This window comes from Homarus americanus, unplaced genomic scaffold (genome assembly GCF_018991925.1).
Source record: "Homarus americanus isolate GMGI-L3 unplaced genomic scaffold, GMGI_Hamer_2.0 scaffold34284, whole genome shotgun sequence".
NCBI lineage: Eukaryota > Metazoa > Arthropoda > Malacostraca > Decapoda > Nephropidae > Homarus > Homarus americanus.
In genome coordinates, this window is record NW_024715304.1 from 35,001 (window position 1) to 61,427 (window position 26,427).

General features: G+C 49.0%; 3 protein-coding genes across 3 annotated transcripts; 2 read left to right on the plus strand and 1 right to left on the minus strand.

Annotated features, from left to right (window-relative positions):
* The first annotated feature begins 78 nt into the window (after positions 1-78).
* On the plus strand, positions 79-16,885 carry LOC121857587 (mucin-19-like). Its single transcript, XM_042353662.1, has 14 exons — positions 79-194; positions 711-961; positions 1,103-1,404; positions 1,787-1,964; positions 2,858-3,099; positions 3,236-3,353; positions 3,529-3,687; positions 4,032-4,154; positions 4,935-5,063; positions 5,428-5,597; positions 5,977-6,979; positions 7,027-7,294; positions 7,617-10,406; positions 14,438-16,885. The coding sequence occupies exons 2-14, from the start codon at positions 956-958 to the stop codon at positions 15,091-15,093; spliced, it is 6,144 nt and encodes a 2,047-aa protein (XP_042209596.1). The 5' UTR covers positions 79-194; positions 711-955; the 3' UTR covers positions 15,094-16,885.
* LOC121857597 lies at positions 13,004-13,750 on the plus strand. The gene has a single exon (XM_042353670.1). The coding sequence runs from the start codon at positions 13,093-13,095 to the stop codon at positions 13,663-13,665; it is 573 nt and encodes a 190-aa protein (XP_042209604.1). The 5' UTR covers positions 13,004-13,092; the 3' UTR covers positions 13,666-13,750.
* A 4,906-nt stretch (positions 16,886-21,791) lies between the features above and the next one.
* On the minus strand, positions 21,792-22,418 carry LOC121857610 (extensin-like). Its single transcript, XM_042353677.1, has one exon. It carries the CDS (start codon positions 22,416-22,418, stop codon positions 21,792-21,794), a length of 627 nt encoding a protein of 208 aa, XP_042209611.1.
* Between the last annotated feature and the right edge of the window lie 4,009 nt (positions 22,419-26,427).

Sequence of the window (26,427 nt, forward strand, 5' to 3'; positions counted from 1 at the left end):
CCTTGTTTACATCTCTACTATACTTTCCCACCACCACTATTCCTTACAGACAGCTGCAGTGAGGTGGGAGCTGAGCAGAGGTAGTGTGTTATTACCTCGGCCGCCCTCCGTCAAGGTGTTGGATCCCTGCAGGTGTACTGCGGTGGCTGGTCCCGTTGGTCTTGGCCCTTACCTTCAGTTTGCCTCAGATATTGGTGAGTCTCTGGGTGCTTGGGTGGGTGAGTGGGTGGTTTGGGGTGAGTGGTGGAGTGGGTGATTGGGTTATTGGTTGATTTGATTGATTGATCCTTCCTCCTTCTCCTCCTCCCTCTCTCCTCCCTCCTTCTCCTCCTCCCCCTCCTCCTTAATCATGCCCCTCCCTCCTCCCCACTCGCCTGGATTTTTCCCCTCCATTCCCCCCCCTCTCCCCCTCATCAAGTATTCCAGGTAAGTCAGTTCCCGGGAGGTAAATAACATCAGATCGGTAATTCATTTGGCTAATTAGGTTCATTAGTGTGTCTGTGAGTCGACCAATTGGACCTCCTCCTCCCACCCACCTCCCGAGCCACCAATCACCACGGATGTATGGTGTTGATTCAGCATGTATGAGTGTAATAACAGGTATGGACAGGTATTAATAACAGGTGTAGACAGGTATTAATAACAGGTGTGGATAGGTATTAATAACAGGTGTGGACAGGTATTAATTACATCACCTGTGTTATATCCAGACTTCGCTGAGCTACACGACCTGAAGAAAGTGAACCCGTACCTGAAGGTGGTGGCGTCGTTGGGAGGGAGCAGCGTCAAGTCCGAGACCTTCTCCCTCATCACTTCGTCAGTAGAAGGAGTGGCGAACTTCACAGAGGCCGCAGATGCCTTCCTTCTTCAGAGTAAAGTGGACGGTATCGAGGTGGACTGGCGATGGCCGGGTCAGTCTCCAGGTCATAAGGACAAGGAGGATGTCAACACACTTATGAAGGTGACCTGACATGACCTGACCTCATGTGACCTAATCTAACCTAACCCCACCCCCCTCAGGCTTATCATCTGAAGGTCAAACTATCTCATATATCCTAAGGGCGAGGCTAAAGGAGGAGGAACTAATATGGCTGTGTTTCAGGTACTACGACTTGTTCTGGATCAACGAGTCCACAGCGTCAGTCGCAGAGAGGTAACAGAAGAGGATGAACCCACCACTACCCTGGAGCCCACTACTCTGTTGCCCACCACCCTCCAACCCACGACCCCCCAATCCACGACCCCCCAATCCACGACCCCCCAATCCACGACCCCCCAATCCACGACCCCCCAATCCACGACCCTTCAACCTACCACTCTGGGTCACATGACGACTATCTTGCCCCTGGAGGCGATGGTCGTCACTGAAGATGTGTTAACCACCTTCGCCACACAGGAGGACATGTACGTATCACTGTAATCTATCATAAAAAACTACAACAAAATTAACCTCATTTAACATTAATTATAAGTAACACTACAAACTTTATTAATTAACATCATTTTTTTTATTCCATTTAACGAACTGTAGAGAGATCAAAGTCCGTTATATAGAGAGATCAAAGTCCGTTATATAGAGAGTTCACTGTATCAAGTCCATTAGTTTATTTCTGGTTTATGTTTAAGCTCAATATAATGTTTCCTAATGTGTTTATGTTACGGGATGTGTGGTTAGGTTAGGTTTACTGTGTGTGTGTGTGTGTGTCTCTCTTTCACACACACACATTTATGCATTGATAGTAATTTTACTCTCACATTATAATAACCCCTCTAGACCTTCTTCCAGTATGGGTCTTGACTACCTGGAGTTGGAGGTCGGCTCTGAGTATGAGGTCACCCTCCAACCCCCCGAGAATGAGGTAAGGCTCAAGGTGGAGGCCATCAAGGAAAAGAAAGAGAACAAGGACTCCAACACGTACTCAAAGTCACATGTACTCACCTCCCGAGGGCGAGTTAAATTCAGAGTGAGTAGGAAGGCGTTAAGTGTGTGTGTGAGTGCGTGAGTGCGTGTCCTCTATTTTTTGGGGGGGCTAACCACGCACTCTTTTACCACCACACACATCCGCTGAGTTTTTGTTCCCCTCAATCTGTCGTAGTGTTTGTTTGTTTGTTTCACCACACGCGTAAATTCCTTTTGTAGTTGTTCTTGTGTTTGTTGATGTTGTTTGTTGCTTCATGATGTTATCGGTGTTGTCTCTTCCTGGGTAGATGGGGAGAGGGAGAGAGGGGATAAACAGGAGAGGGTGATAGAGAGAACGAAGGAAGAATATGGATAATAGAAAAAGCAGAATTGGGACAGGTATCAGATGGCCAACAGAGATCCCACACTCAAACAGCACCAAGACCCCTGTTTGAGTATGTGTCTGTATGTGTATAAATAAGCCAGTACGTATGTTAATATATGTCTGTATGTATGTATGAGACAACATCGGTAACTCATAAAGCACAAGTAAGTCATCAATAAACACTAACACCTCCCACGATCTTAATTTCCGTCTCGTAGTCTGTGCTCTAGAAAACTCGTCTCTACTCTGCTTAACGTTGGAAATCTTTCGCCTCAGTTTTCCTCCCCATCACAGTGTTATAATCTACACTGTGTTGTTTTGTAATGTGTTTCAGTATATTAGTATTATTTGTTATCATGATCTGTATATATTTAGTTTTATCTTCAAGTATTTCATGATTTAGATATGATAATACTGGATTTTTTTTAATAATATAAATCCTTCCCTTAAGCATATTATTGGAATCTTAACTCAGAGAAGATAAATTCTACTCTTTTATAATGAACCATAATAATAAAACCATAACTCAGCTAAAATTAATCCCATCCTCATAATAAATCCCCCTTTTCCAGGATTATTTCAACGTAGATGGAATCCCTACCACAACCGCCTCACCATCGAACACCACAGGTTGGAGAATCGCCAAGACGTCAAGAAGAGGAGACCTGGATGGTGTGAGGGACCAGGAACACCAACAACCAGAAGGGGAAACACTTGAATCACCTCGTAAAATCCCAACCACCTTGTTAATGATGACAGTCGCCCCTTACCCTGAATATATAGTTAAGGGTTATGATCTGAAGGCCCTGACGAAGTGAGTGTGATGTTCTTTGTTATTTATTGGTTGTGAACATTAATAGTTTACAATAACACTTCACAATAACACAAAACAGTTCACAATAACACCAAAAATAACCAATAACAATAACAAATCTCTCTCTTTACTACAGGATCGTTGACCTCTTCAGCCTTCCTACCCATAACCTGACGAGCCAACACAGAGGCGACACTAAGATGGAGACCTACCACCATTCTCGGCTCATGGGCGTCTCTGATCTGCAAAATGCTGTACGTTTATTGTGTGTGTGTGTGTGTGTGTGTGTGTGTGTGTGTTTTATAGGGCTCGTTGATATAGTATTTACATGTGTTGCAAGGACTGGTTGATATATTTACATGTGTTGCAAGGATTTGGTTGATATATTTACCCGTGTTGCAAGGACTGATATATTACCACGTGTTGCAGGACTCGCTAGTGGACCTGGTAGTAAGCCTGGGTGTTCCTCTTGATCATCTAGTGCTGGGTGTTCCCGCCTCTGCTGCAGTCTTCACTCTACAAGATCCTGAACTCAACATTCCTCGTTCACCTGCTCTTGACACTCCCATCTTTACGTCTTATCCTCAGGTATACCCCGTGTCTTATAGGTTTACCCCGTGTTTTATAGGTTTACCCCGTGTCTTATAGGTTTACCCCGTGTCTTATAGGTATACCCCGTGTCTTATAGGTATACCCCGTGTCTTATAGGTATACCCCGTGTCTTATAGGTATACCCCGTGTCTTATAGGTTTACCCCGTGTTTTATAGGTATACCCCGTGTCTTATAGGTATACCCCGTGTCTTATATATCACACCTCACCCAAAAGTAACTCCATGTCTCATTAATTAGGGATTTTAGGAGTAATTGTACGTGTTTGAGGGGTGATTGGCTCAGGTAGGAAGATGTATTTACCTTTGCTTTCCTCCTGTAGGCGTGTACCATGATGGCGGCAGGGAACTGGACGGTAGAGAGAGATGAAGACCTTACTGGGCCCTACGCCTTCTTCAACGACTCCTGGATAGCCTTCGACGACCCTATCAGCGTTAAGATTAAGGTGGGAGACAACGACCTCTCACCACGACCTATCAGACGACTACAGGACATGGTTGAAGCTCCAGTACTTACCTGCCGGCCACGACAACGACCTCATCACCACGACACTTTTTGAGAGAGGGCCTCTGAAGAAAGAGCCTTTACCTGTGGTGGATGTTTTATGACATAGGGAGAACAGTTTATGACAACAGTGAATCAGTCAGATGATGAGACAAGAAGACTTCAGTTCATGACTTCAGAATCCTGTACGTTTGACTAGCGGACTGTGGGCAGATGTGTGTGTGTGTGTCTGTGTGTGTGTGTGTGTGTGTCTGTCAGTGTATGTGGTTTTTGTTATGGTCTGAGGGCCATGTTTAGTTCACCTGTTTAGATTTACCTGAACTAAACAAGGAAAGTAAAACAAATCGAATCATAAATGGAAAATCTCAGTGTTAATTCTTTCCCTCGACTTATACAGAGACTTAGAGTAGAGTCTTTGGGTAAAATAATCACCATTTTCACCATAAGAGAAACAACACCATTTTCTCATCTCAGAGGCTATCAAGTGAGGCATAAAATTGTATTATTAATTAACTTCTATATCGTCACTGTTTAATATATTCCTACGTTTTATTCAAGAGATAGGTAAGTGAGTCTCCATATAGCAGTAATATACCAGCACTCTATAATCTTGTAATTAATTCTGCTGACATAATCATCATCCTTGAGGCATTTATCAACTAATTACTCTACTTAATTAATCCTGTGGACATATATATCAATTTACTGTATTTATCGACAGAGTAAATACGTGTTACTGAGGGGTCTTGCTGGTGCCTCCTTACACGACCTTGATCAAGAGGACTGGGAGGAGGAATGTGGCCAGGGACCTCACCCTATCCTCACTACCATCTTCGACACCTTCACCCAGGTACTAATTAGCCACAGGTTTTACAGGTAGCCACAGGTGTGTTGATTTTAGTTAGTTTCTCCCATATAGTTGATTATTTTAGTGTGGATCAGTACATACATACATACATACATACATACATACATACATACATACACACATACACACATACATACATACATACATACACACATATATACATACATACATACATACATACATACATACATACATACATACAAAAGGATTCATTTAAGGTCATGTGAACCTTAATGTAAACACTATCCCTAACCTAACCTAACCTACCCCTAACCTAACCCACTCCTAACCTAACCCACTCCTAATCTAACCCACCCCTAACCTAACTTAACCTCCTCCATTACAGCTGGCCAGGACCCCACGACGGGCCCTCCTTCAGAGCCTAGTGGAGGATCTAGAAGCCGAGGAGTCATCTTTCAACGCCGTGTCTCTCGCCGCTGCCCCTGGGGACTTCCGTAACTCACCCTTCAGGATTGTTAGGGTCGTTGACAGAACAGGTGCAATTAAGGCTTACAGGTGAGGATATTGGTTTGTTAGGTTAGGTTAGGTTGGGCTGGGTTGGGGAATAAACAGGCTGGGGGTGTAAGAAGGCTGGGCAAGGCAATAAAGGTAAGAATATTAAAAGCAGGTTAAAAAGCAGGCTGGGGTGTAAGCAATAAAAGAGAAGGCCAAAAATAGGGTCAAAAATATGTTGGGATGTAAGAATAAAAAAGTAAACAGACAAGCAGGCTTAAAGGTATTGGGGATGTAATATATTAAAAGTATAATAAAAATATATTGGGGACAAGAGGTCAGACGTGTTAGTCAAAAGGCTGTGTACAGGCCAAATATCTACAAAGAATAATATCAATCTTGGTCATAATTAAACTCATAACAATGTTTGTATTCGTAACAGAGACAACTCAGACTCCCGCTTTGAGTGTTCACGCCAGGGGTACTACCGCGACCCTACTGACTGTTCCCATTTCTACCGCTGCGTCAAGTTCGATCAGTACGTAGACGACTTTACGGTGTTCGAGTACTCCTGCCCCCATGGTCTGGTGTTCGACGACCGCTGGGAGGTCTGCGCCTGGCCCTCAGCGGCTCCTCCCTGCGATGGCTCCTCTGAGATCTTCCCCGTCCCCCGCAAGAAGTTCATCTGCCCCGGAGAAGGTTATTTCACTGACCCGGAGAACTGCCGGTGGTTCTTCGCCTGTAGGGACTATTATGGTAATGGTACTTATATGCAGTATGAGTTCCGGTGTCCGTTTGGTCTGGCGTACGATGAAGCTAACGGCATCTGTAACTGGCCCTGGCTGGTGAGCTCGTGTGGCCTCAGTGGTCAGGCACCTGGCAGATATAACGTGGACACTGGTGCTGCCCCTGTCAGTGTGGACTTGATAGCAGGAGGAGGAGGTAGAGGAGGAAGAGGCAAGAATATCGGCAGAGGAAACGCAGCCATTCAGAGCCTTCATGACGGTAGTAGTAGTAGTGAGAGCTGCATCAACTGTGGCTCTGCGGAATTGACCATCAGAGGCAAAGGTGTGTACAACGTGGAGAAAGGTCTTATCATCTCAACTGAACAGAGTGACGAGCGACTCTCTTACAAGAACTATGTTGCGTCAGGACAAGCTTTATTCTCTGACAACAACACCGGGGGTCGAGGCGGTTACAGAGGCCGGGACAAACAGACTGGTGGTGGCTCTTCAGGTCAGTTTGGTGGACGGACAGGCTCTTCAGGTCAATATGATGGACATTCAGGTTCATCAGGTCAATATGACGGACATTCAGGTTCATCAGGTCAGTTTGGTGGACATTCAGGCTCTTCAGGTCAGTTTGGTGGACATTCAGGTTCATCAGGTCAGTTTGGTGGACACTCAGGTTCATCAGGTCAGTTTGGTGGGAGGCCCAGTCTACTTGTAATAATATGATGACATTCAGGTGTTTTCAGGCCATTTGGTGACAGTCAGGCTCATCAGGTCAGTATGACGACATTCATACCAGGCTGCTTGGTGGACAGTCAGGCTCTTCAGGCCAGTTTGGTGGACACTCAGGTTCATCAGGTCAGTTTGGTGGACAGTCAGGTTCATCAGGTCAATATGACGGACATTCAGGCTCTTCAGGCCAGTTTGGTGGACAGTCAGGTTCATCAGGTCAATTTGGTGGACAGTCAGGTTCATCAGGTCAATATGACGGACATTCAGGCTCTTCAGGTCAGTTTGGTGGACAGTCAGGTTCATCAGGCTGCTTGGTGATAAATGTCCACTAGAGTCACCCACACATTCAGGTTCGATTGTAACACATGACGGACATTCAGGCTCTTCAGGTCAGTTTGGTGGACAGTCAGGTTCATCAGGTCAATATGACGGACATTCAGGCTCTTCAGGCCAGTTTGGTGGACAGTCAGGTTCATCAGGTCAGTTTGGTGGACAGTCAGGCTCTTCAGGCCAGTTTGGTGGACACTCAGGTTCATCAGGTCAATTTGGTGGACATCCAGTTCATCAGGTCAATATGACGGACATTCAGGCTCTTCAGGCCAGTTTGGTGGACAGTCAGGTTCATCAGGTCAATTTGGTGGACAGTCAGGCTCTTCAGGCCAGTTTGGTGGACACTCAGGTTCATCAGGTCAATTTGGTGGACAGTCAGGCTCTTCAGGCCAGTTTGGTGGACACTCAGGTTCATCAGGTCAATTTGGTGGACAGTCAGGTTCATCAGGTCAGTATGACGGACATTCAGGCTCTTCAGGTCAGTTTAGTGGAAAGTCAGGTTCATCAGGTCAGTTTAGCGGAAAGTCAGGTTCATCAGGTCAGTTTAGCGGACACTCAGGCTCTTCACAGGGCTCAGGAACTACCAGTGGCCGAGGGTCCTTCAGTAGGCCAGCCACCACAGCTCCTGCTTATGAGTACAGCGCCCCAGCCACTGACACCCTGCCTTCCCCTGCACCACCCACCACCCCAGGTTATGATTATACACCGCCCCGGCAGACCTTCGACCCAACAGCTTCCCAGTCTTCCAGTCGACCTTCTTCCCGTCGACCTTCTTCCCGTCGACCTTCTTCTTCAGCGTCTTCTTCAGGATACGACTACACGGCTCCGTCAACGCCATTCGACCCAGCACCTACAGCCAGACCATCAGGTACAAGACGAACTTCGTCACCACCCTACACCTCCTCCTCCTCCATCACCCCAGGACCTGTGCCAGTAAATGTGTACACGCCAACACCTACAGCAAAACCTACTACATCAGGCTACTCCTACTCTCCACCATCTACTACCAGGGCTACTGTTAGGACTACTTCAGGAACCCGTAGACCCTCCACCGCCTACACCCCCGGCCCTACTCCTCGACCTACTACAGGATACTCTTATTCCCCGCCCTCAACGCCCTTCGACCATTCTCCTGCTGCTTCATTCCCAGAGTCCTCATCAGAGGAATCAGCCTATACTCCTTCAGCGCCTTCAGGGACCTCACGGCCTACGTCAGGATATTCCTATACTCCCCCCAGCACCCCCTTCGGCCCAGCCAGCTCTATCACGGTGTCAAGACCCTCTCCTATCACGTCAGCCCCTTCATTATCTCGCCCTCACACCTCCTCAGGGTACCAGACACCAAGGCCTTCCTCCCACAGCCAGAGTACCTCATCTGGCGGTAGCGGCTTCACAACGCCTTCTTCAGGTGGGTATTCTTACTCTAAGCCTGACGAGTCCTTTGATCCATTCGTCTCAAGCACATCACGAACGAGACCAACAGGAGGATCATACACTCGGCCAAAACCCTACGACCCCGAGTCTGCCGAGAGCTCTGACGAAGGAGGTTACGAGTACCCACGACCACCTACACCACGGCCCTCTTCAGGCTACTCCTACACACCTCCAACCACATCTTTCGATCCTGTAAGTTCCTCTACAGGCTCTTCGTCTCAGCCCTCATCCAGACCCTCATCCAGACCTCCATCCAGACCCACAACTCCGTCTTCAAGTGAGGATGATTCAACAAGCGGGTACTCGTATCAGACCCCAGCTAGCCCTTTCACCTTTGTAACCGAACAGACTCCAGCTTTCACCCTAGCGCCTCGCCCCGTCTCTCCCTCCACCTACAAACCGCCTCGCCCGACCACACGCAGACCCCGACCGACCTCACGCAGACCCCAACCGACCACATCCCCGACATACAAACCCTCTCGTCCAACCACATCCCCGACATACAAACCCTCTCGTCCAACCACATCCCCGACATACAAACCCTCTCGTCCAACCACATCCCCGACATACAAACCCTCTCGTCCAACCACATCCCCGACATACAGACCCTCTCGTCCGACCACATCCCCAACATACAGACCGCCTCGCCCGATCATAACCACCACACGCAGACCCCGACCGACCTCACGCAGACCCAAACCGACCACATCCCTGACATACAGACCACCGACTCCTCCCCGACCAACACCATCTCCCAGTTACGAAACCCCAGCCCGACCAACACCAACACCCAGTTACAAGCCAAGACCATCCAGACCTAAACCGAACACAATTTACGAACCTTCAAGACCTCGACCCACACCCACGCCTTCTCAGATCAAGCCCACTGGAGGCTACTCATATCAGGAACCAGATGTGCCATTTAATCTGATACCTGGGTCCTCTGGTTCAGGTACAGGTCATTTCTCTGGTTCTGCTGGTTCAGGTTCAAGCCACTTCTCTGGTTCTGCTGGTTCAGGCTCAAGCCACTTCTCTGGTTCTGCTGGTTCAGGTTCAAGCCACTTCTCTGGTTCTGCTGGTTCAGGTTCAAGCCACTTCTCTGGTTCTGCTGGTTCAGGTTCAAGCCACTTTTCTAGTTCTGCTGGTTCAGGTACAGGTCATTTCTCTGGTTCTGCTGGTTCAGGTTCAAGCCACTTCTCTGGTTCTGCTGGTTCAGGTTCAAGCCACTTTTCTAGTTCTGCTGGTTCAGGTACAGGTCATTTCTCTGGTTCTGCTGGTTCAGGTTCAAGCCACTTCTCTGGTTCTACAGGTCATTCCTCTGGTTCTGGGGGTTCGACAGGTTCTCAGACAACTGGCTATGTCTATGAACCGCCATCAGGTGGGAAAACGTTCGATCCCCTCAGCCCAAGCGGTTCTACAGGCTCTTCACGCGGTTCTAGCAACAGTGTTCAGTCCGTAGAGGCACGTGGGCACTCAGGTAAATATGGTGGATCGGATTCTTCTGAAGAGGATCACCGTGGATCAAGTCATTTCACAATTGGTGGCGGATCAGGAGGTAGCGGTGGATCAGGAAGTCATGGTGGATCAGGAGGCCGTGGTGGATCAGGAGGGAGTGGTGGATCAGGAGGCAGTGGTGGATCAGGAAGTCATGGTGGATCAGGAGGCCGTGGTGGATCAGGAGGGGGTGGTGGATCAGGAGGCAGTGGTGGATCAGGAAGTTATAGTGGATCAGGAAGTCACGATGGATCAGAAGGTAGTGGATTTTCAAGTGGAGTGAGCCACTTTAGTATTGGTGGATCAGGAGGCAGTGGTGGATCAGGTCATGGTGGATCAGGAGGCAGTGGTGGATCAAGAGACCGTGGTGGATCAAGAGGAAGCGGTGGGTCAGGAGGCCGCGGTGGATCAGGCAGTGGTGGATCAGGTCATGGTGGATCAGGAGGCAGTGGTGGATCAGGAGACCGTGGTGGATCAGGAGGAAGCGGTGGGTCAGGAGGCCGCGGTGGATCAAGAGGCAGTGGTGGATATAGTGGATCAGGAAGCAGTGGATCATCAAGTGGAGTGAGTCACTTTAGTATTGGTGGATCAGGAAGTTATAGTGGATCAGAAGGCATTGATGGATCAGGAGGTCGTGGTGGATCAGGTCATGGTGGATCAGGAGGCAGTGGTGGATCAGGCAGCAGCAGTTTCTCTAGTGGATTTAGCCACCTAGAACTGGCAGTGGATCAACAGGAGCTGGTGGATCAGGAGACAGTGGTGGATCAGGAAGTTATAGTGGATCAGGAAGTCACGGTGGATCAGGAGGCCGTGGTGGATCAGGAGGCAGTGGTGGATTAAGAAGTCATGGTGGATCAGGAAGTGGCGGTGGATCAGGAGGCCGCGGTGGATCAGCAGGCCGCGGTGGATCAGGAGGCAGTGGTGGATATAGTGGATCAGGAAGCAGTGGATCATCAAGTGGAGTGAGTCACTTTAGTATTGGTGGATCAGGAAGTTATAGTGGATCAGAAGGCATTGATGGATCACGAGGCATTGGTGGATCACGAGGCATTGGTGGATCAGGAGGCAGTGGTGGATCAGGTCATGGTGGATCAGGCGGCAGTGATGGATCAGGAGGGAGTGGTGGATCAGGCAGCAGCAGTTTCTCTAGTGGATTTAGCCATTCTAGAACTGGCAGTGGATCAACAGGAGCTGGTGGATCAGGAAGTGGATATAGAGGCCGTGGTGGATCAGGAGGCAGCGGTGGATCAGGAGGAAGCGGTGGATCTGGAAGCCGCGGGGGATTTAGTGGATCAGGAAGTAGTGGTGGATCAGGTCATAGTGGATCAGGTCACGGTGGATCAGGAAGTAGTGGATCAAGTGGGACGAGTCACTTTAGTATTGGTGGATCAGGAGGCAGTGGTGGAGCAGGTCATAGTGGATCAAGAGGCCGCGGTGGATCAGGAGGCAGTGGTGGATCAGGAAGCGCGGTGATATAGTGGATCAGGAAGTAGTGGTGGATCAGGTCAGTGGATCAGGTCACGGTGGATCAGGAAGTAGTGGATCTTCAAGTGGGACGAGTCACTTCAGTATTGGTGGATCAGGAGGCAGTGGTGGATCAGGAAGCGGTGGATCAGGAGGAAGTGGTGGATCAGATCATAGTGGATCAGGAAGTTATAGTGGTTCAGGAGGCACTGGTGGATCAGGTCATAGTGGATCAGGTCACGGTGGATCAGGAAGTAGTGGATCAAGTGGGACGAGTCACTTTAGTATTGGTGGATCAGGAGGCAGTGGTGGATCAGGTTATAGTGGATCAAGAGGCCGCGGTGGATCAGGAGGCAGTGGTGGATCAGGAAGCCGCGGTGGATCAGGAGGCCGCGGTGGATCAGGTGGCCGCGGTGGATCAGGAGGTCACGGTGGATCAGAAAGTTATAGTGGTTCAGGAGGCATTGGTGGATCAGGAAGTAGTGGATCCTCAAGTGGGACGAGTCACTTCAGTAGTGGTGGATCAGGAGGCAGTGGTGGATCAGGAGGAAGTGGTGGATCAGGTCATAGTGGATCAGGAAGTTATAGTGGATCAGGAGGCACTGGTGGATCAGGTCATAGTGGATCAGGTCACGGTGGATCAGGAAGTAGTGGATCTTCAACTGGGACGAGTCACTAGTATTGGTGGATCAGGAAGCAGTGGTGGATCAGGAGGAAGCGGTGGATCAGGAGGAAGTGGTGGATCAGGTCATAGTGGATCAGGAAGTTATAGTGGATCAGGAGGCATTGGTGGAGCAGGTCATAGTGGATCAGGTCACGGTGATCAGGAAGTAGTGGATCTTCAAGTGGGACGAGTCACTTTAGTGTTGGTGGATCAGGAGGCAGTGGTGGATCAGGTCAGAGTGGATCAAGAGGCCGCGGTGGATCAGGAGGAAGTGGTGGATCAGGTCATAGTGGATCAGGAAGTTATAGTGGATCAGGCGGCACTGGTGGATCAGGAGGCATTGGTGGAGCAGGTCATAGTGCATCAGGTCACGGTGGATCAGGAAGTAGTGGATCTTCAAGTGGGACGAGTCACTTTAGTGTTGGTGGATCAGGAGGCAGTGGTGGATCAGGTCAGAGTGGATCAGGAGGCAGTGGTGGATCAGGAGGAAGCGGTGGATCAGGAAGTTATAGTGGATATAGAGGCAGTGGTGGATCAGGACATAGTGGATCAAGAGGCCGTGGTGGATCAGGAAGCCGTGGTGGATCAGGAGGCAGTGGTGGATCAGGTCATGGTGGATTAGGAAGTAGTGGATCAAGTGGAACGAGTCACTTTAGTATTGGTGGATCAGGAGGCAGCGGTGGATCAGGAGGAAGCGGTGTGTCAGGTCATGGTGGATCAGGAGAAAGTGGTGGATCAGGAGGCCGCGGTGGTTCAAGAGGCCGCGGTGGATCAGGAAGTTATAGTGGATCAGGTCATAGTGGATCTGGTCACGGTGGATCAGGAAGTAGTGGATCTTCAAGTGGGACAAGTCACTTTAGTGTTGGTGGATCAGGAGGCAGTGGTGGATCAGGTCAGAGTGGATCAAGAGGCCGCGGTGGATCAGGAGGAAGTGGTGGATCAGGTCATAGTGGATCAGGAAGTTATAGTGGATCAGGCGGCACTGGTGGATCAGGAGGCATTGGTGGAGCAGGTCATAGTGCATCAGGTCACGGTGGATCAGGAAGTAGTGGATCTTCAAGTGGGACGAGTCACTTTAGTGTTGGTGGATCAGGAGGCAGTGGTGGATCAGGTCAGAGTGGATCAGGAGGCAGTGGTGGATCAGGAGGAAGCGGTGGATCAGGAAGTTATAGTGGATATAGAGGCAGTGGTGGATCAGGACATAGTGGATCAAGAGGCCGTGGTGGATCAGGAAGCCGTGGTGGATCAGGAGGCAGTGGTGGATCAGGTCATGGTGGATTAGGAAGTAGTGGATCAAGTGGAACGAGTCACTTTAGTATTGGTGGATCAGGAGGCAGCGGTGGATCAGGAGGAAGCGGTGGGTCAGGTCATGGTGGATCAGGAGAAAGTGGTGGATCAGGAGGCCGCGGTGGTTCAAGAGGCCGCGGTGGATCAGGAAGTTATAGTGGATCAGGTCATAGTGGATCTGGTCACGGTGGATCAGGAAGTAGTGGATCTTCAAGTGGGACAAGTCACTTAGTATTGGTGGATCAGGAGGCAACGGTGGATCAGGAGGCATTGGTGGATCAGGAGGCCGTGGTGGATTAGGAGGAAGCAGTGCATCAGGAAGTTATAGTGGATCAGGAGGCAGTGGTGGATCAGGAGGCCGTGGTGGATCAGGAGGCAGTAATGGATCAGGTCAGAGTGGATCAGGAGGCCTTGGTGGATTAGGAGGAAGCGGTGGATCAGGAAGTTATAGTGGATCAGGAGGCAGTGGTGGATCAGGTCATAGTGGATCAGGAGGCCGCGGTGGATCAGGAGGCCGGGGTGGATCAGGTGGCCGCGATGGATCAGGCAGTCACGGTGGATCAGTGGATCAGGAGGCATTGGTGGATCAGGTAATGGTGGATCTGGAGGCAGCGGTGGATCAGGAAGCGGTGGATCATCAAGTGGGACGGGTCACTTTAGTATTGGTGGATCAGAGGCCGCGGTGGGTCAGGAGGCCGTGGTGGATCAGGAAGCAGTGGTGGATATAGTGGATCAGGAGGCCAAGGTGGATCAGGTCAGATCAGGAGGCCGTGGTGGATTTGGTGGATCAGGGGGTCATGGCGGCAACGGTGGATCAGGAGGCAGCGATGGATCAGGAGGCCAAGGTGGATTAGGAGGCCGTGGTGGATATAGTGGATCAGGAGGTCAAGGTGGATCAGGAAGCCAAGGTGGATCAGGAAGCAGTGGTGGATTTGGTGGATCAGGGGGCCATGGCGGCAGGGGTGGATCAGGAGGCAGCGGTGGATCAGGCGGCGGTGTAGGTGGAGTGATTCCTGGAGGTCCTATTAAGTCCTACCCTTCAAACCCCTTCACTGGGCTATCAAATCCTGGCGGGAAATCTACTGTTGGAAAACCGAGAGGCGTAGGATCCCGCAAGTCCGTGACGGGAGGTCCTTCACTCGTGGCTAAACTCACCAAGGGCGGCAGGAAGTTCAACAGATTCGGACCTGGAGGACGCAGGGACTTTGATGACACCTTAGGACCTGAAGTGTGTGAGAGGGCAGGGCTCTTCCGGCACCCTGATACCTGTGATAAGTTCTACGAGTGTTATTGGGACAAGTGGATAGAAAGGTTCACTCTTCATGTGTTCGATTGTCCCATTACCATTGTATACGACTCGGGCATCACAGCGTGTAATTGGCCTTTCAATGGGCCCCCTTGTACAGACAGCTCCCATGCTTAAAGGAACTGTTTCTAGGCGTTGAGTCTATGTACTTGTATATTAAAAAAAAAAGACCTGATTATAATTCTCAGAGATATTTATATATTTTATCCCCTAAACTGTAATGGGAGAATTGATAACTGTGGCTGTCAAACTGATTTTAAAATTCCCCCATGAGACATCACCACGATTCGTTAAACTCTCTCATTACTTATAGGATAAAATTATAATATAACTCTTGGATAATTTAAACAACGAACTTTATCAGGTCTAACTATAATTAAGTATAGTAGGGCCGTATTAAGCCTTATTTTATTATACCAGTCCTTCACTTGGCACTGTCGACCATTCCATTAAATACACCCCAAGATAAGATCATGTTCAGTATTACCAAGTCACAAAAACGAGACAATATCACCGTGATCTTATTAGAAACTCTTATATTATTTATTGAACTAATTATCCATCTTAGATATTTATTACTACGCTATTTATTGTGTATTTATTTAATTTCACCAACTAGACTCAGATTGGTTAGGTTAGGGTCTGGGAAGGTTATTAGGACGTTCTTGTAGACGTGTGTGCCAAAACAACAACAATACTCCTGCTAGCTTACCATGGTGTGGCGGACAGCTGGTATTGGCAACACTGTCAGATGTAGTCACTACCATTCATCCGGGTTATATAAGTGAGATTATTTTCCTTCAAATATCTCTAATCACAAGAAATAAACCAAAATACAAAACAAAATTAAATTAATTAAACTGAATCTCATTTATAACGAATAAATTGGTTCATAATCTAAAATAAATGAATTAATGTTTATGCATAAAATTTTACTACTCCGTGATATAGTGAGGTGTGTTGACGTCACATACAAATGATTAATGTATGCTGGGCTGTTAAAATCTCTTTAAAGTTTACAAGATTAAATTAAATCTTAACAGAACATTATGAATATTTGTAACGATAAAGGAATATTAATATTCATATTTTTTTTTCTATAATGATATATTAAATTTGTAATGGCTAAATTGACGTTAAGAATCAAGAACAAATTTTTCAAGTTCACAAAATGCTTAGAAAAGTAGAATTTAGTCATTTTTGTGTTTTAATATTTTTTTCTTCAGTATTTCAATATTATTCTACGCGTTTTTGAGAATAATAATTATTTTTTGGGTGGGTTAAGATAAGGGATTTTATTTTTTTTTAAGAATTATAATTATTTTAAGGATTTAAGGTTAGAATAAAATCCCTATTACGAGAAAAGTAAGAATTAAACCAATTTTTCTCTCTACGCTTCCGTCTTTCAACAGTTGTGGTCTGCTAGGCTGTTCCCCGCTGTTTATATTCCTTAAATACCTAAAAGAAGGTCCTAAAAAGGGTTCCATACTTTAATTTTAGGTTAGACGCAATAAACTACGTCTTCTGTAGTTAATTAAAGTAATGATTATTTATAACGATTCATTTTTTCCGTAATAATTAGCTCGCTGGGATACGCCGAAGGTGCTTTATATATTGCGTATGTTGGTCAGGCCAGAACTGCCAACAGGGGACGCCATCCTGGTAAAGGTTCAATGCTTACTATGCCTCCCCGTCCCTCTCCCTCTCCCTCTCCCTCTCTCCCCCTCTCTCTCCCTCTCTCTATATCAGCCATGCAATATTCCTCTTAAGGTAATTATAGCAATTGTTAGTCCATGTTTTACAGTACTATTGACCTGTGTAGACTTCTGCCTTTCTAAACACTTATTTTTGTTCACAGGAAATATTGTAAAATACTCTGTAAAATAATAAATCCGCCAATATTTATTTATATATTGAGTTTTATTTTTCCTATATTATTGTTTTTAGATGTATTATATGACACTAGAATAATAGTTTAATAGTAATATGTGAAGGTAAATTATAGGTAATATATTGATTCTTTTCTATGACATAAATAATGAATTAGAACAGCGTGAATTTTTTATTTACTGATTGGATTATTATTAAAAATCACAAATTATGATAAAATATTATGTGATAATTATATAAATAGAATAAATAAACGAAAGAAGAGATAAACGTTTTTTACTTGTTTATTTTATGCTCTTGTAAACTGACTGAAGGAGCCTTGTGTTGACTAGTTGGGTGCTGCTTCTCCCTCTCTCAGTTATTAAGAGTTTTTGACAACACTACACAACAGCAGAACCATCAAACATGTCTGACAGGAAGGTAAGATATTGAATTAAACACCAATCATCAGTATTTCCCATAAATTGATTAAATAAGATGATAATTTGAGAACAAATATTGAGGTGCTGATCGCCATTACACCGAGTAATTCAGGTTAGGGGAAAAATGTTTTAAAATCATATATTAACGAGATATAACATTACAACATCACATTATCATCATCTAGATATAATATTCTCGTTAATTAAATTGTAATTGAAGTAAAAATATTTATTTATAATTGAACTTTAAGAAAATCACGAGTGTATGAGTGACCACACAACAGTCCGAGACACATATCGTCTACCACAGTGCACTAAGAACCGCCGGGTCAGATAAAGCGTCTCGGATTGTTATGCTTCCTCCAGTGTGGTGGTGGTACTGAGTACCCGGGCCTGGAGGGGGGGGGGGCAGTGTGGTGGTGGTACTGAGTGTTGGCACAGGTCACTGACCCACCGGGGCCTGGAGGGCAGGGGGGCAGGTGGTGGTGGTACTGAGTACCCGGGCCTGGAGGGGGCGGGGGGGGAATGTAATAATAATAAAAATAATGAACCATAAAGAAATATAAACATTAAAAGAGATCAAGAGTGAGAAACAATATGTGTTTGTTGTGTTGTGTTGTCAGTGAAACAATTGAGACCCTGTGTGTAAATGAGGCAGAAAGTCAGATCATCAACCTGGCCACATGGCAGCAGGGTCTACCATTACACAACACATTATGCTTCCTATATCTTCCCAGGCGGTAGTACCTCCCTGTTTGGTAGTTGCCTACTAGGTAGGTGCCTCCGAGTTCGCTGGGAAGACAAGAGAACAAATGCCAGTATTCTTGCTGACACCAACTGTAGGAGCATCGAGGCTACCATTATCCATGAACAACTACGCTGGACTGACCATGTTGCCCACATGGACGACAGTAGACTGCCAAAGCAGCTACTTTACAGTCACCTAACGAATAGTAAACGTAACGCTGGCGGCCAACTGAAAAGGTATAAAGATAGTCTTAAGACAAACCTGAAAAGGTGCCAAATGGACCCCCTCACCTGGGAGACGATTACTGCACACCGTAACGCTTGGAGGAGCACCACACGAGAAGGTGTCAATACTTTCGAGTTAACCCGACTGTATATCGAGGCAGACAAGCGCCAACGCCGGAAATACGCTGCCGCCGCCCCTCCCGCACTAGATGTAGCCCCCCACACGTGCAACATCTGTGGACGACTCTGCCGGTCCCGTATCGGCCTCTTTAGTCACCCCAGAACTCACCAACCTACTGTAGGTGACATCCTTAATAACTCAGATCATTGTATCATAGCTGGATGATTGTCAGCCTCGATTACCAGTGACGGCAAAGTAGTAGTGTGTGTGTGGGGAGGGCTGTGTGTGGGGGTTGTGTGTGTGGGGGGTTGTGTGTGTGGGGGTTGTGTGTGTGTGGGGGTTGTGTGTGTGTGTGGGGGGTGTGTGTGTGGGGGCTAGTGTGTGGGGGTTGTGTGTGTGTGTGTGGGGGTTGTGTGTGTGGGGGGTTGTGTGTGTGGGGTTGTGTGTGTGGGGGGCTGTGTGTGGGGGTTGTGTGGGGCTGTGTGTGTGTGGGGCTTGTGTGTGTGGGGTGAGTGTGTGGGGGGCTCAGTGTGGGGCTGTGTGTGGGGGGGGTTGTGTGTGTGTGTGGGGTTGTGTGTGGGGGGGCTGTGTGTGGGGGGGCTGTGTGTGTGGGGTTGTGTGTGTGTGTGTGTGTGGGGGGCCAGGTGGTGGGGTGGGGCTGTGTGGGGAGGTGTGTGTGTGGGATGTGTGTGGGGTTGCATGTGTGTGGGGGGTGTGTGTGTGGGGGGCATGTGTGTGTGTACAGTGTGGGGCAGGTGGGGGTGGTGTGTGGGGAGTTGGGTGTGTGGGGTTGTGTGGGGGGGGGTTGTATGTCAGTCTTCTCTGTCTGTTAGTGTGCCATTATCCTCTCCCCTCTCCAGACAGGATTAAAAACATGTGCTGTTGATAGACGAGAACTAAGAGAGTTTGATTAGAAATGAGAGAGAAAAAGAGACAAAACCCTTCTTTAACACCAGTGAATACTTGTCCTGTTACACCCGAGCCCACTTTACTAATTGCCGGGACAAGATAGTGTTAACCACCCACCTCCCTGCGAGTCTCCTTAAGGGTGGTTATTCTCGCCCTGCTACACAGATGAGCCGCCTTTATGGTATACTGTGTCCATCTATGTCAGGTACAGGTGTGTAAGTGCCTAGCTCGTGGAAATTAATTTGGGGTTTTAAGAGAGAGAGAGAGTGTGTGTGTGTGTGTGTGTGTGTGTGTCGTGTGTGTGTGTGTGTGTGTGTGTGTGTCTCTCTCTCTCCACACAAAAGGTGCCACTTCTCAATGGCCTGAATAGTCACCATGTGTGGCGTCCAGGTGCCAGCTTCACCTTCATCACCATGGGTAGGAAGAGAGTGGGAGGGTGTGAGAGGAGAGAGAGAGTAAGGGCAGGAGGAAAGGAAAGGAGAGGGCAGTAGGAGGAAGAGAGAGAGAGAGAAGAGTGGGAGGAGGAAGATGTAAAAAGTGAATGTAAAGAAGATTAGAGAAAGAGAGGCAAGTGATAAATAGGAGACGAGGATTAAAGGTAAAAATAAGGAAATGAACGATAAACAAACGGAATAGGCAGGGATGGTAATAGGGATGAGTAATAGCAAAACACTAGTGGATAGGCAGGGATGGTAATAGGGATGAGGGTTAATAGCAAAACACTAGTGGATAGGCAGGGATGGTAATAGGGATGAGGGTTAATAGCAAAACACTAGTGGATAGGCAGGGATGGTAATAGGGATGAGGGTTAATAGCAAAACACTAGTGGATAGGCAGGGATGGTAATAGAAAAAACACAATAGGCAGGGATGGTAATAGGGATGAGGTTAATGAAACACTAGTGGATAGGCAGGGATGGTAGGGATGAGGTTAATAGCAAAACTAGTGGATAGGCAGGATGGTAATAGGGATGAGGGTTAATAGCAAAACACTAGTGGATAGGCAGGGATGTAATAGGGATGAGGGTTAATAGCAAAACACTAGTGGATAGGCAGGGATGAGTGAAAGAGCCCAAATAGGAGGATAGGTGGATAGGTATTCTTCACAAGGGGCTGTAGTCTAAATAGGTCATTGTTGTTTATAGTTAATCTGATGTAGTCTTTGTGGGGGGCGTGTACGTGTGTGTGTGTGTGTGTATGTATGTATATATGTATGTATGGTGTGTGTATGTATGTATGTAATGTGTGGTTTATGTACGTATTATGTTGGTGTGGGGGGGCGTGTACGTGTGGGTATGTATGTACAGTATGTATGTATGTATGTATATATGTATCTATCTATGTATGTATGTATGTGTGTGTTGTGTTTGCCAACACATTAGGCTAGAATTAAGTTACCTAACAATGTTTATCATGGAGGTGAGAATTAGGAGAGGAAGGGTAAAGGGAGAGAAGGGGTAAGGGGAGAGAGGGGGGTAAGGGAGAAAGGGGGGATGAGGGAGGGAGGTGAAATTGAGTCTTTATCCAATAACTTCAATTAAAACATGGAAGAGGAGAAGCGCTTGACAATTTAGTTAACGAAACGATAATATTTTCCTCCTCAGACGGTCGCCGCTTGAAGCCAAAACAAACCGGGACTTGACAACATTCTTAAACCCGTAAATACTAAAATAACATCTTTAATTTATTTTTATATTAATTTATCGATTTTATTAATTAGTTACCGTATATAATTACTTAGGTATGAATTATGTTACGTTAATATGAAGAATTAATGTCAATGTAAAGTCGTAATGTTCATTTGTTATTATTATTGGTTTTCGTGAATTGGATTTGATTTTCTGATTTAATTATTGATTTTAGTTATTGATGTGATTGATGAATGGTATATTGAGTCCTATGAGAGACTGGTGCAAACTCTCTCTCTCTCTCTCTCTCTCTCTCACAACAATTAAACCTACACTCGTCTCTTAAAGGTTAGAGAAAGAAGAAAAAAAGAGAGAGAGCGAGAAAGTGAAAGACAAAAATAAAGAGAAAAGGGGGTAAGGGTTAGGGAGAGATAGAAAGTGAGAGAGTGAAAGAGAGAGAGAGAGAGAAAGTGAAAGAGAGAGAGACAGAAAGAGAGAGAGAAAAGAGTGTATTAGGTATCCTTTACAATAAGAGGCTTGGTATGTGTCAGGTGTCAGTATTTGAGAGAGAGAGAGAGAGAGACGGGGGTAAGGGTTAGAGAGAGAGAGAGACACACAGGTGTTCACAGAGACAGTAGATAGAACTAGATAAGACGTAAGAACATTTGAACACTGAACACAAGATGAATAATGACGCTTATCCTAACCTTTGAACATTTAGGGAGTGTTTGAACATTGGTATGGAGGTCTTATGAACATTGAACACGACAGTATGGGGGTGGGATGTGGCAATCATCTGAACTTTTGAACTTTGGGAATAGTTCAGTATAGGACGGAGGTCATTTGAACATCTCAACAATTTATCACATAGTCACTAATTGGTGGTCATTTGGACACTTCCTTTGTATAGGGCGTGGGTACAAGGCGTGGAGGGGTGGCAAGGGGGCGTGGGTACAAGGCGTGGAGGGCGTGGGTACAAGGCAGGGCGGACAAGGCGTGGGGGGCGCAAGGCGTGGGGCGTGGTACAAGGCGGGAGGGCGTGGACAAGGCGTGGGGGCGTGGGTACAAGGCGTGGGGGGCGTGGGTACAGGCGTGGGGGGCGTGGGTGCAAGGCGTGGGGGGCGTGGGTACAAGGCGTGGGGGCGTGGGTACAAGGCGTGGGGGCAGGCGTGGGGGGCGTGGGTACAAGGCGTGGAGGGGCGTGGGTACAAGGCGGCAGGGGCGTGGGTACAAGGCGTGGGGGCGTGGGTACAAGGCGGAGGGCGTGGGTACAAGGCGTGGGGGGCGTGGGTACAAGGCGTGGAGGGCGTGGGTACAAGGCGTGGGGGGCGTGGGTACAAGGCCGAGGGGCGGGTACAAGGCGTGAGGGCGTGGGTACAGGCGTGGGGGGGCGTGGGTACAAGGCGTGGAGGGCGTGGGTACAAGGCGTGGGGGGCGTGGTACAAGGCGTGGAGGGCGTGGGTACAAGGCGGAGGGCGTGGGTACAAGGCGTGGGGGGCATGGGTACAAGAGCGTGGAGGGCGTGGGTACAAGGCGTGGGGGGCGTGGTCAAGGCTTGGAGGGCGTGGCGGACAGGCGTGGGGGGCTGGGTACAAGGCGTGGAGGGCGTGGGTACAAGGCATGGAGGGGCGTGGGTACAAGGCGTGGGGGCGTGGGTACAAGGCGTGGAGGCCTGGGTACAAGGCGTGGACCAACAGGACGTCAAATCGGAGGGGGGCGGCCAACGTATAGGTAATATACATGCAAATATCTTACAGAACCTGTAACATTTACCCTGGAGAGAGACTTAATTTGGCGTAAATTGACATAGTTTAGACCCACATCGACTTTCCACATATCATCTCTCTCTCTCTCTCTCTCTCTCCTCTCTTCTCCTCCTCCTCTCAAGAACTGGTGTTGTTGATCCCAGGTGTCACCCCAGGGATAGTGTCACCCAGGATAGTGTCCCCAGGATGTGATGTCTCCCCAGGATAGTGTCACCCCCAGGATGGTGTGTCACCCCAGGATAGTGTCTTCAGCCCCAGGATGAGTGTACCCCAGGATAGTGTCACCCCAGGATGAGTGTCACCCCAGGATAGTGTCACCCCCCAGGATAGTGTCACCCCAGGATAGTGTCCCCCAGGATGGTGTCACCCCCAGGATGTGTCACCCCCAGGATAGTGTCGATGCAGGATAGTGTCACCAGGATATCCCCAGGATAGTGTCAGGATGTATCCCCCAGGATAGTGTCACCCCCAGGATAGTGTCACTCAGGATGAAGTGTCACCCCCAGGATGGTGTCACCCCCAGGATGGTGTCACCCCCAGGATGTCTTGGGATAGTGTCACCCCCAGTGTACCCCCAGGATAGTGTACCTGGGATAGTGTCACCCCAGGATAGTGTGTCACCCCCCAGGATAGTGTCTGGGATAGTGTCCCGGATAGTGTCACCCAGGATGGTGTCACCCCGGGATGGTGTCACCCCAGGATAGTGTCACCCCAGGATGGTGTCACCCCAGGATGGTGCACCCAGGATAGTGTCGATACCCCCAGGATAGTGTCACCCCCAGGATAGTCTCAGGATAGTGTCACTAGGATAGTGTCACCCCCAGGATAGTGTCACCCAGGATGGTGTGTCCCCCAGGATAGTGTCACCCCCAGGATAGTGTCACCCCAGGATAGTGTCACCCCCAGGATAGTGTCACCCCAGGATAGTGTCACCCCCAGGATAGTGTCACCCCCAGGATAGTGTCACCCCAGGATAGTCACCCCCTTGGTAAGGATAGTGTCTTAGGATGGTGTCACCCCCAGGATAGTGTCACCCCAGGATAGTGTCACCCCAGGATAGTGTCTGCCCCCAGGATAGTCCCCCAGGATAGTGTCACCCAGATAGTGTCTCCCCCAGGGATAGTGTCACCCCCAGGATAGTGTCCTTGGGATGGTCACCCCAGGATGGTGTCACCCCAGGATAGTGTCACCCCAGGATAGTGTCACTGGGATAGTGTCCCCCAGGATAGTGTCACCCCCAGGATGGTCGCCCCAGGATAGTGTCTCACCCCAGGATGAGTGTCACCCCCAGGATAGTGTCACCCCCAGGATAGTGTCCCCCAGGATAGTGTCCCCCCAGGATAGTGTCACCCCAGGATGGTGTCACCCCCAGGATAGTGTCACCCCAGGATAGTGTCACCCCCAGGATAGTGTCACCCCCAGGATGTGTCACCCCCAGTGTCACCCCAGGACCCCAGGATAGTGTCACCCCCCCAGGATGTGTCACCCCAGGATAGTGTCCCCTAGGATAGTGTCACCCCCAGGATAGTGTCACCCCAGGATAGTGTCGCCCCAGGATAGTGTCCCCAGGATAGTGTCCCCCAGATACTTTGGGATAGTGTCACCCCCAGGATAGTGTCACCCAGGATAGTGTCCCCCCAGGATAGTGTCCCCCAGGACTCTGCCCCAGGATAGTGTCACCCCGATAGTGTCACCCCAGGATGATCAGCCCCCAGGATAGTGTCACCCCCGGGATAGTGTCACCCCCAGGATAGTGTCACCCCCAGGATAGTGTCACCCAGTGTCACCCCCAGGATAGTGTCACCCCCAGGATAGTCCCCCAGGATAGTGTCACCCCCAGGATAGTGTCACCCCCAGGATAGTGTCACCCCCAGGATAGTGTCACCCCCAGGATAGTGTTGTCCCCCAGGATAGTGTCAGGATAGTGTCACGATAATGGATAGTGTCACCCCGGATAGTGTCACGGGATAGTGTCACCCCCAGGATAGTGTCTCCCCAGGATAGTGTCACTCCCCGGATAGTCACCCCCCAGGATAGTGTCACCCGATAGTGTCACCAGGATAGTGTCACCCCCAGGATAGTGTCACCCCAGGATAGTGTCACCCCCAGGATAGTGTCACCCCCGATAGTGTCACCCCAGGATAGTGTCACCCCCCAGATAAGTGTCCCCCCAGGATAGTGTCACCCAGGATAGTGTCACCCCCAGGATAGTGTGTCACCCAGATAGTGTCACCCCAGGATAGTGTCACCTCAGGATAGTGTGTCACCCCAGGATAGTGTCACCCAGGATAGTGTCACCCCCCAGGATAGTGTCACCCCAGGATAGTGTCACCCCAGGATAGTGTCACCCGGGATAGTGTCACCTCAGGATAGTGTCACCCCTCAGGATAGTGTCACCCCCAGGATAGTGTCACTCTAGGATAGTCACCCCCCGGGATAGTGTCACCCCAGGATAGTGCTGTCACCCCAGGATAGTGTCACCCCCCAGGATAGTGTCACCCCAGGATAGTGTCACCCCCAGGATAGTGTCACCCCCAGGATAGTGTCACCCCAGGAAGTGTCACCCCCCAGGATAGTGTCACCCCAGGATAGTGTCACCCTAGGATAGTGTCACCAGGATAGTGTCACCCCAGGATAGTGTCAGCCCCAGGATAGTGTCGCCCCAGGATAGTGTCACCCCAGGATAGTGTCACCCCCCAGGATAGGCCACCCCCTCATCAAGCCATTTAATTAATCCTAATCGGATTAGTGGAGGGAAGGAGGGGGAGGAGGAAGGAGGGGGTGGGAGGGAAGGAGGGGTGGTGGAGGAAGGAGAGGTGGGGAGGGAGAGGTGGTGGAGGGAAGGAGGGGTGGTGGAGGGAAGGAGAGGGGTGGGAGGAAGGAGGGGTGAGGGAAGGGAGGTGGTGGAGGGAAGGAGGGGGTGGTGGAGGGAAGGAGGGTGGAGGAAGGAGGGGTGGTGGAGGGAAGGAGTGTTCAGGTGATGAAAGGAGTTTCTCTCTTCTCTTCTCTCTCTCTCTCTCTCTCACACACACACACACACACACACACACACACACACACACACACACACACACACACAGACAAACAGACAGGAGGGAGTCTCGGGGCTTGGTGACTTATGGTGTGAGAGGGGGAGGGGTGAGGGAGGGAGGAGGGAGAGGGAGGGAGGGAGAGTGTGAGAGGGAGGAGAGGAGGGAGAGAGAAAGAGTTCAGTAATGACAGACTCGATTCCGATAACCTTGTAAGGGGAGAGGAGAGGGAGAGGAGGAGAGGGAAAGAGGTGAGAGGGATGAGAGAGAGAGGTGAGAGAGGAGAGGAAGAGAGGGATGAGAAGAGAGAGAGGAAAAAAAAAAAAAAGAGGAGGAGAGGGAAAGGGAGAGAGGAGAGAGAAGAGGTGAGAGGGAGAGAGAGAGAGGAGAGGGTGAGAGAGGAGAGGTGAGAGGAGGAGAGGGAAAGAGGAGGAGGAGGGAGAGGGAGAGTGAGAGGGAGGAGAGGGAGAGGAGAGGAGGAAAGGGCCTGTAATCCCGTCTAATGGTCGATTTCTGTGGTGGATTAAGTCTTTCCCTGAAGACCTGACACACACACACACACACACACACACACACACACAGACTCTAACCTTAACTACGAAGACAGACAGACAGACAGACAGACAGGCAGACAGACAGACAGACAGACAGACAGACAGACAGACAGACAGACAGACAGACAGACAGACAGACAGACAGACAGACAGACAGACAG

Bases quoted from the DNA above. Each gene is read 5' to 3' on its own strand.
- LOC121857597 (XM_042353670.1), top strand. From the start codon at position 13,093: ATGGTGGATCAGGAGAAAGTGGTGGATCAGGAGGCCGCGGTGGTTCAA.
- LOC121857610 (XM_042353677.1), bottom strand. From the start codon at position 22,418: ATGCCCCCCACGCCTTGTACCCACGCCCTCCGCCTTGTACCCACGCCC.
- LOC121857587 (XM_042353662.1), top strand. The intron at 5,598-5,976 runs GTGAGGATATTG...TATTCGTAACAG, and splicing joins GGTGCAATTAAGGCTTACAG to AGACAACTCAGACTCCCGCT. The intron at 7,295-7,616 runs GTTCATCAGGCT...GTGGACAGTCAG, and splicing joins TCAGTTTGGTGGACAGTCAG to GTTCATCAGGTCAATTTGGT.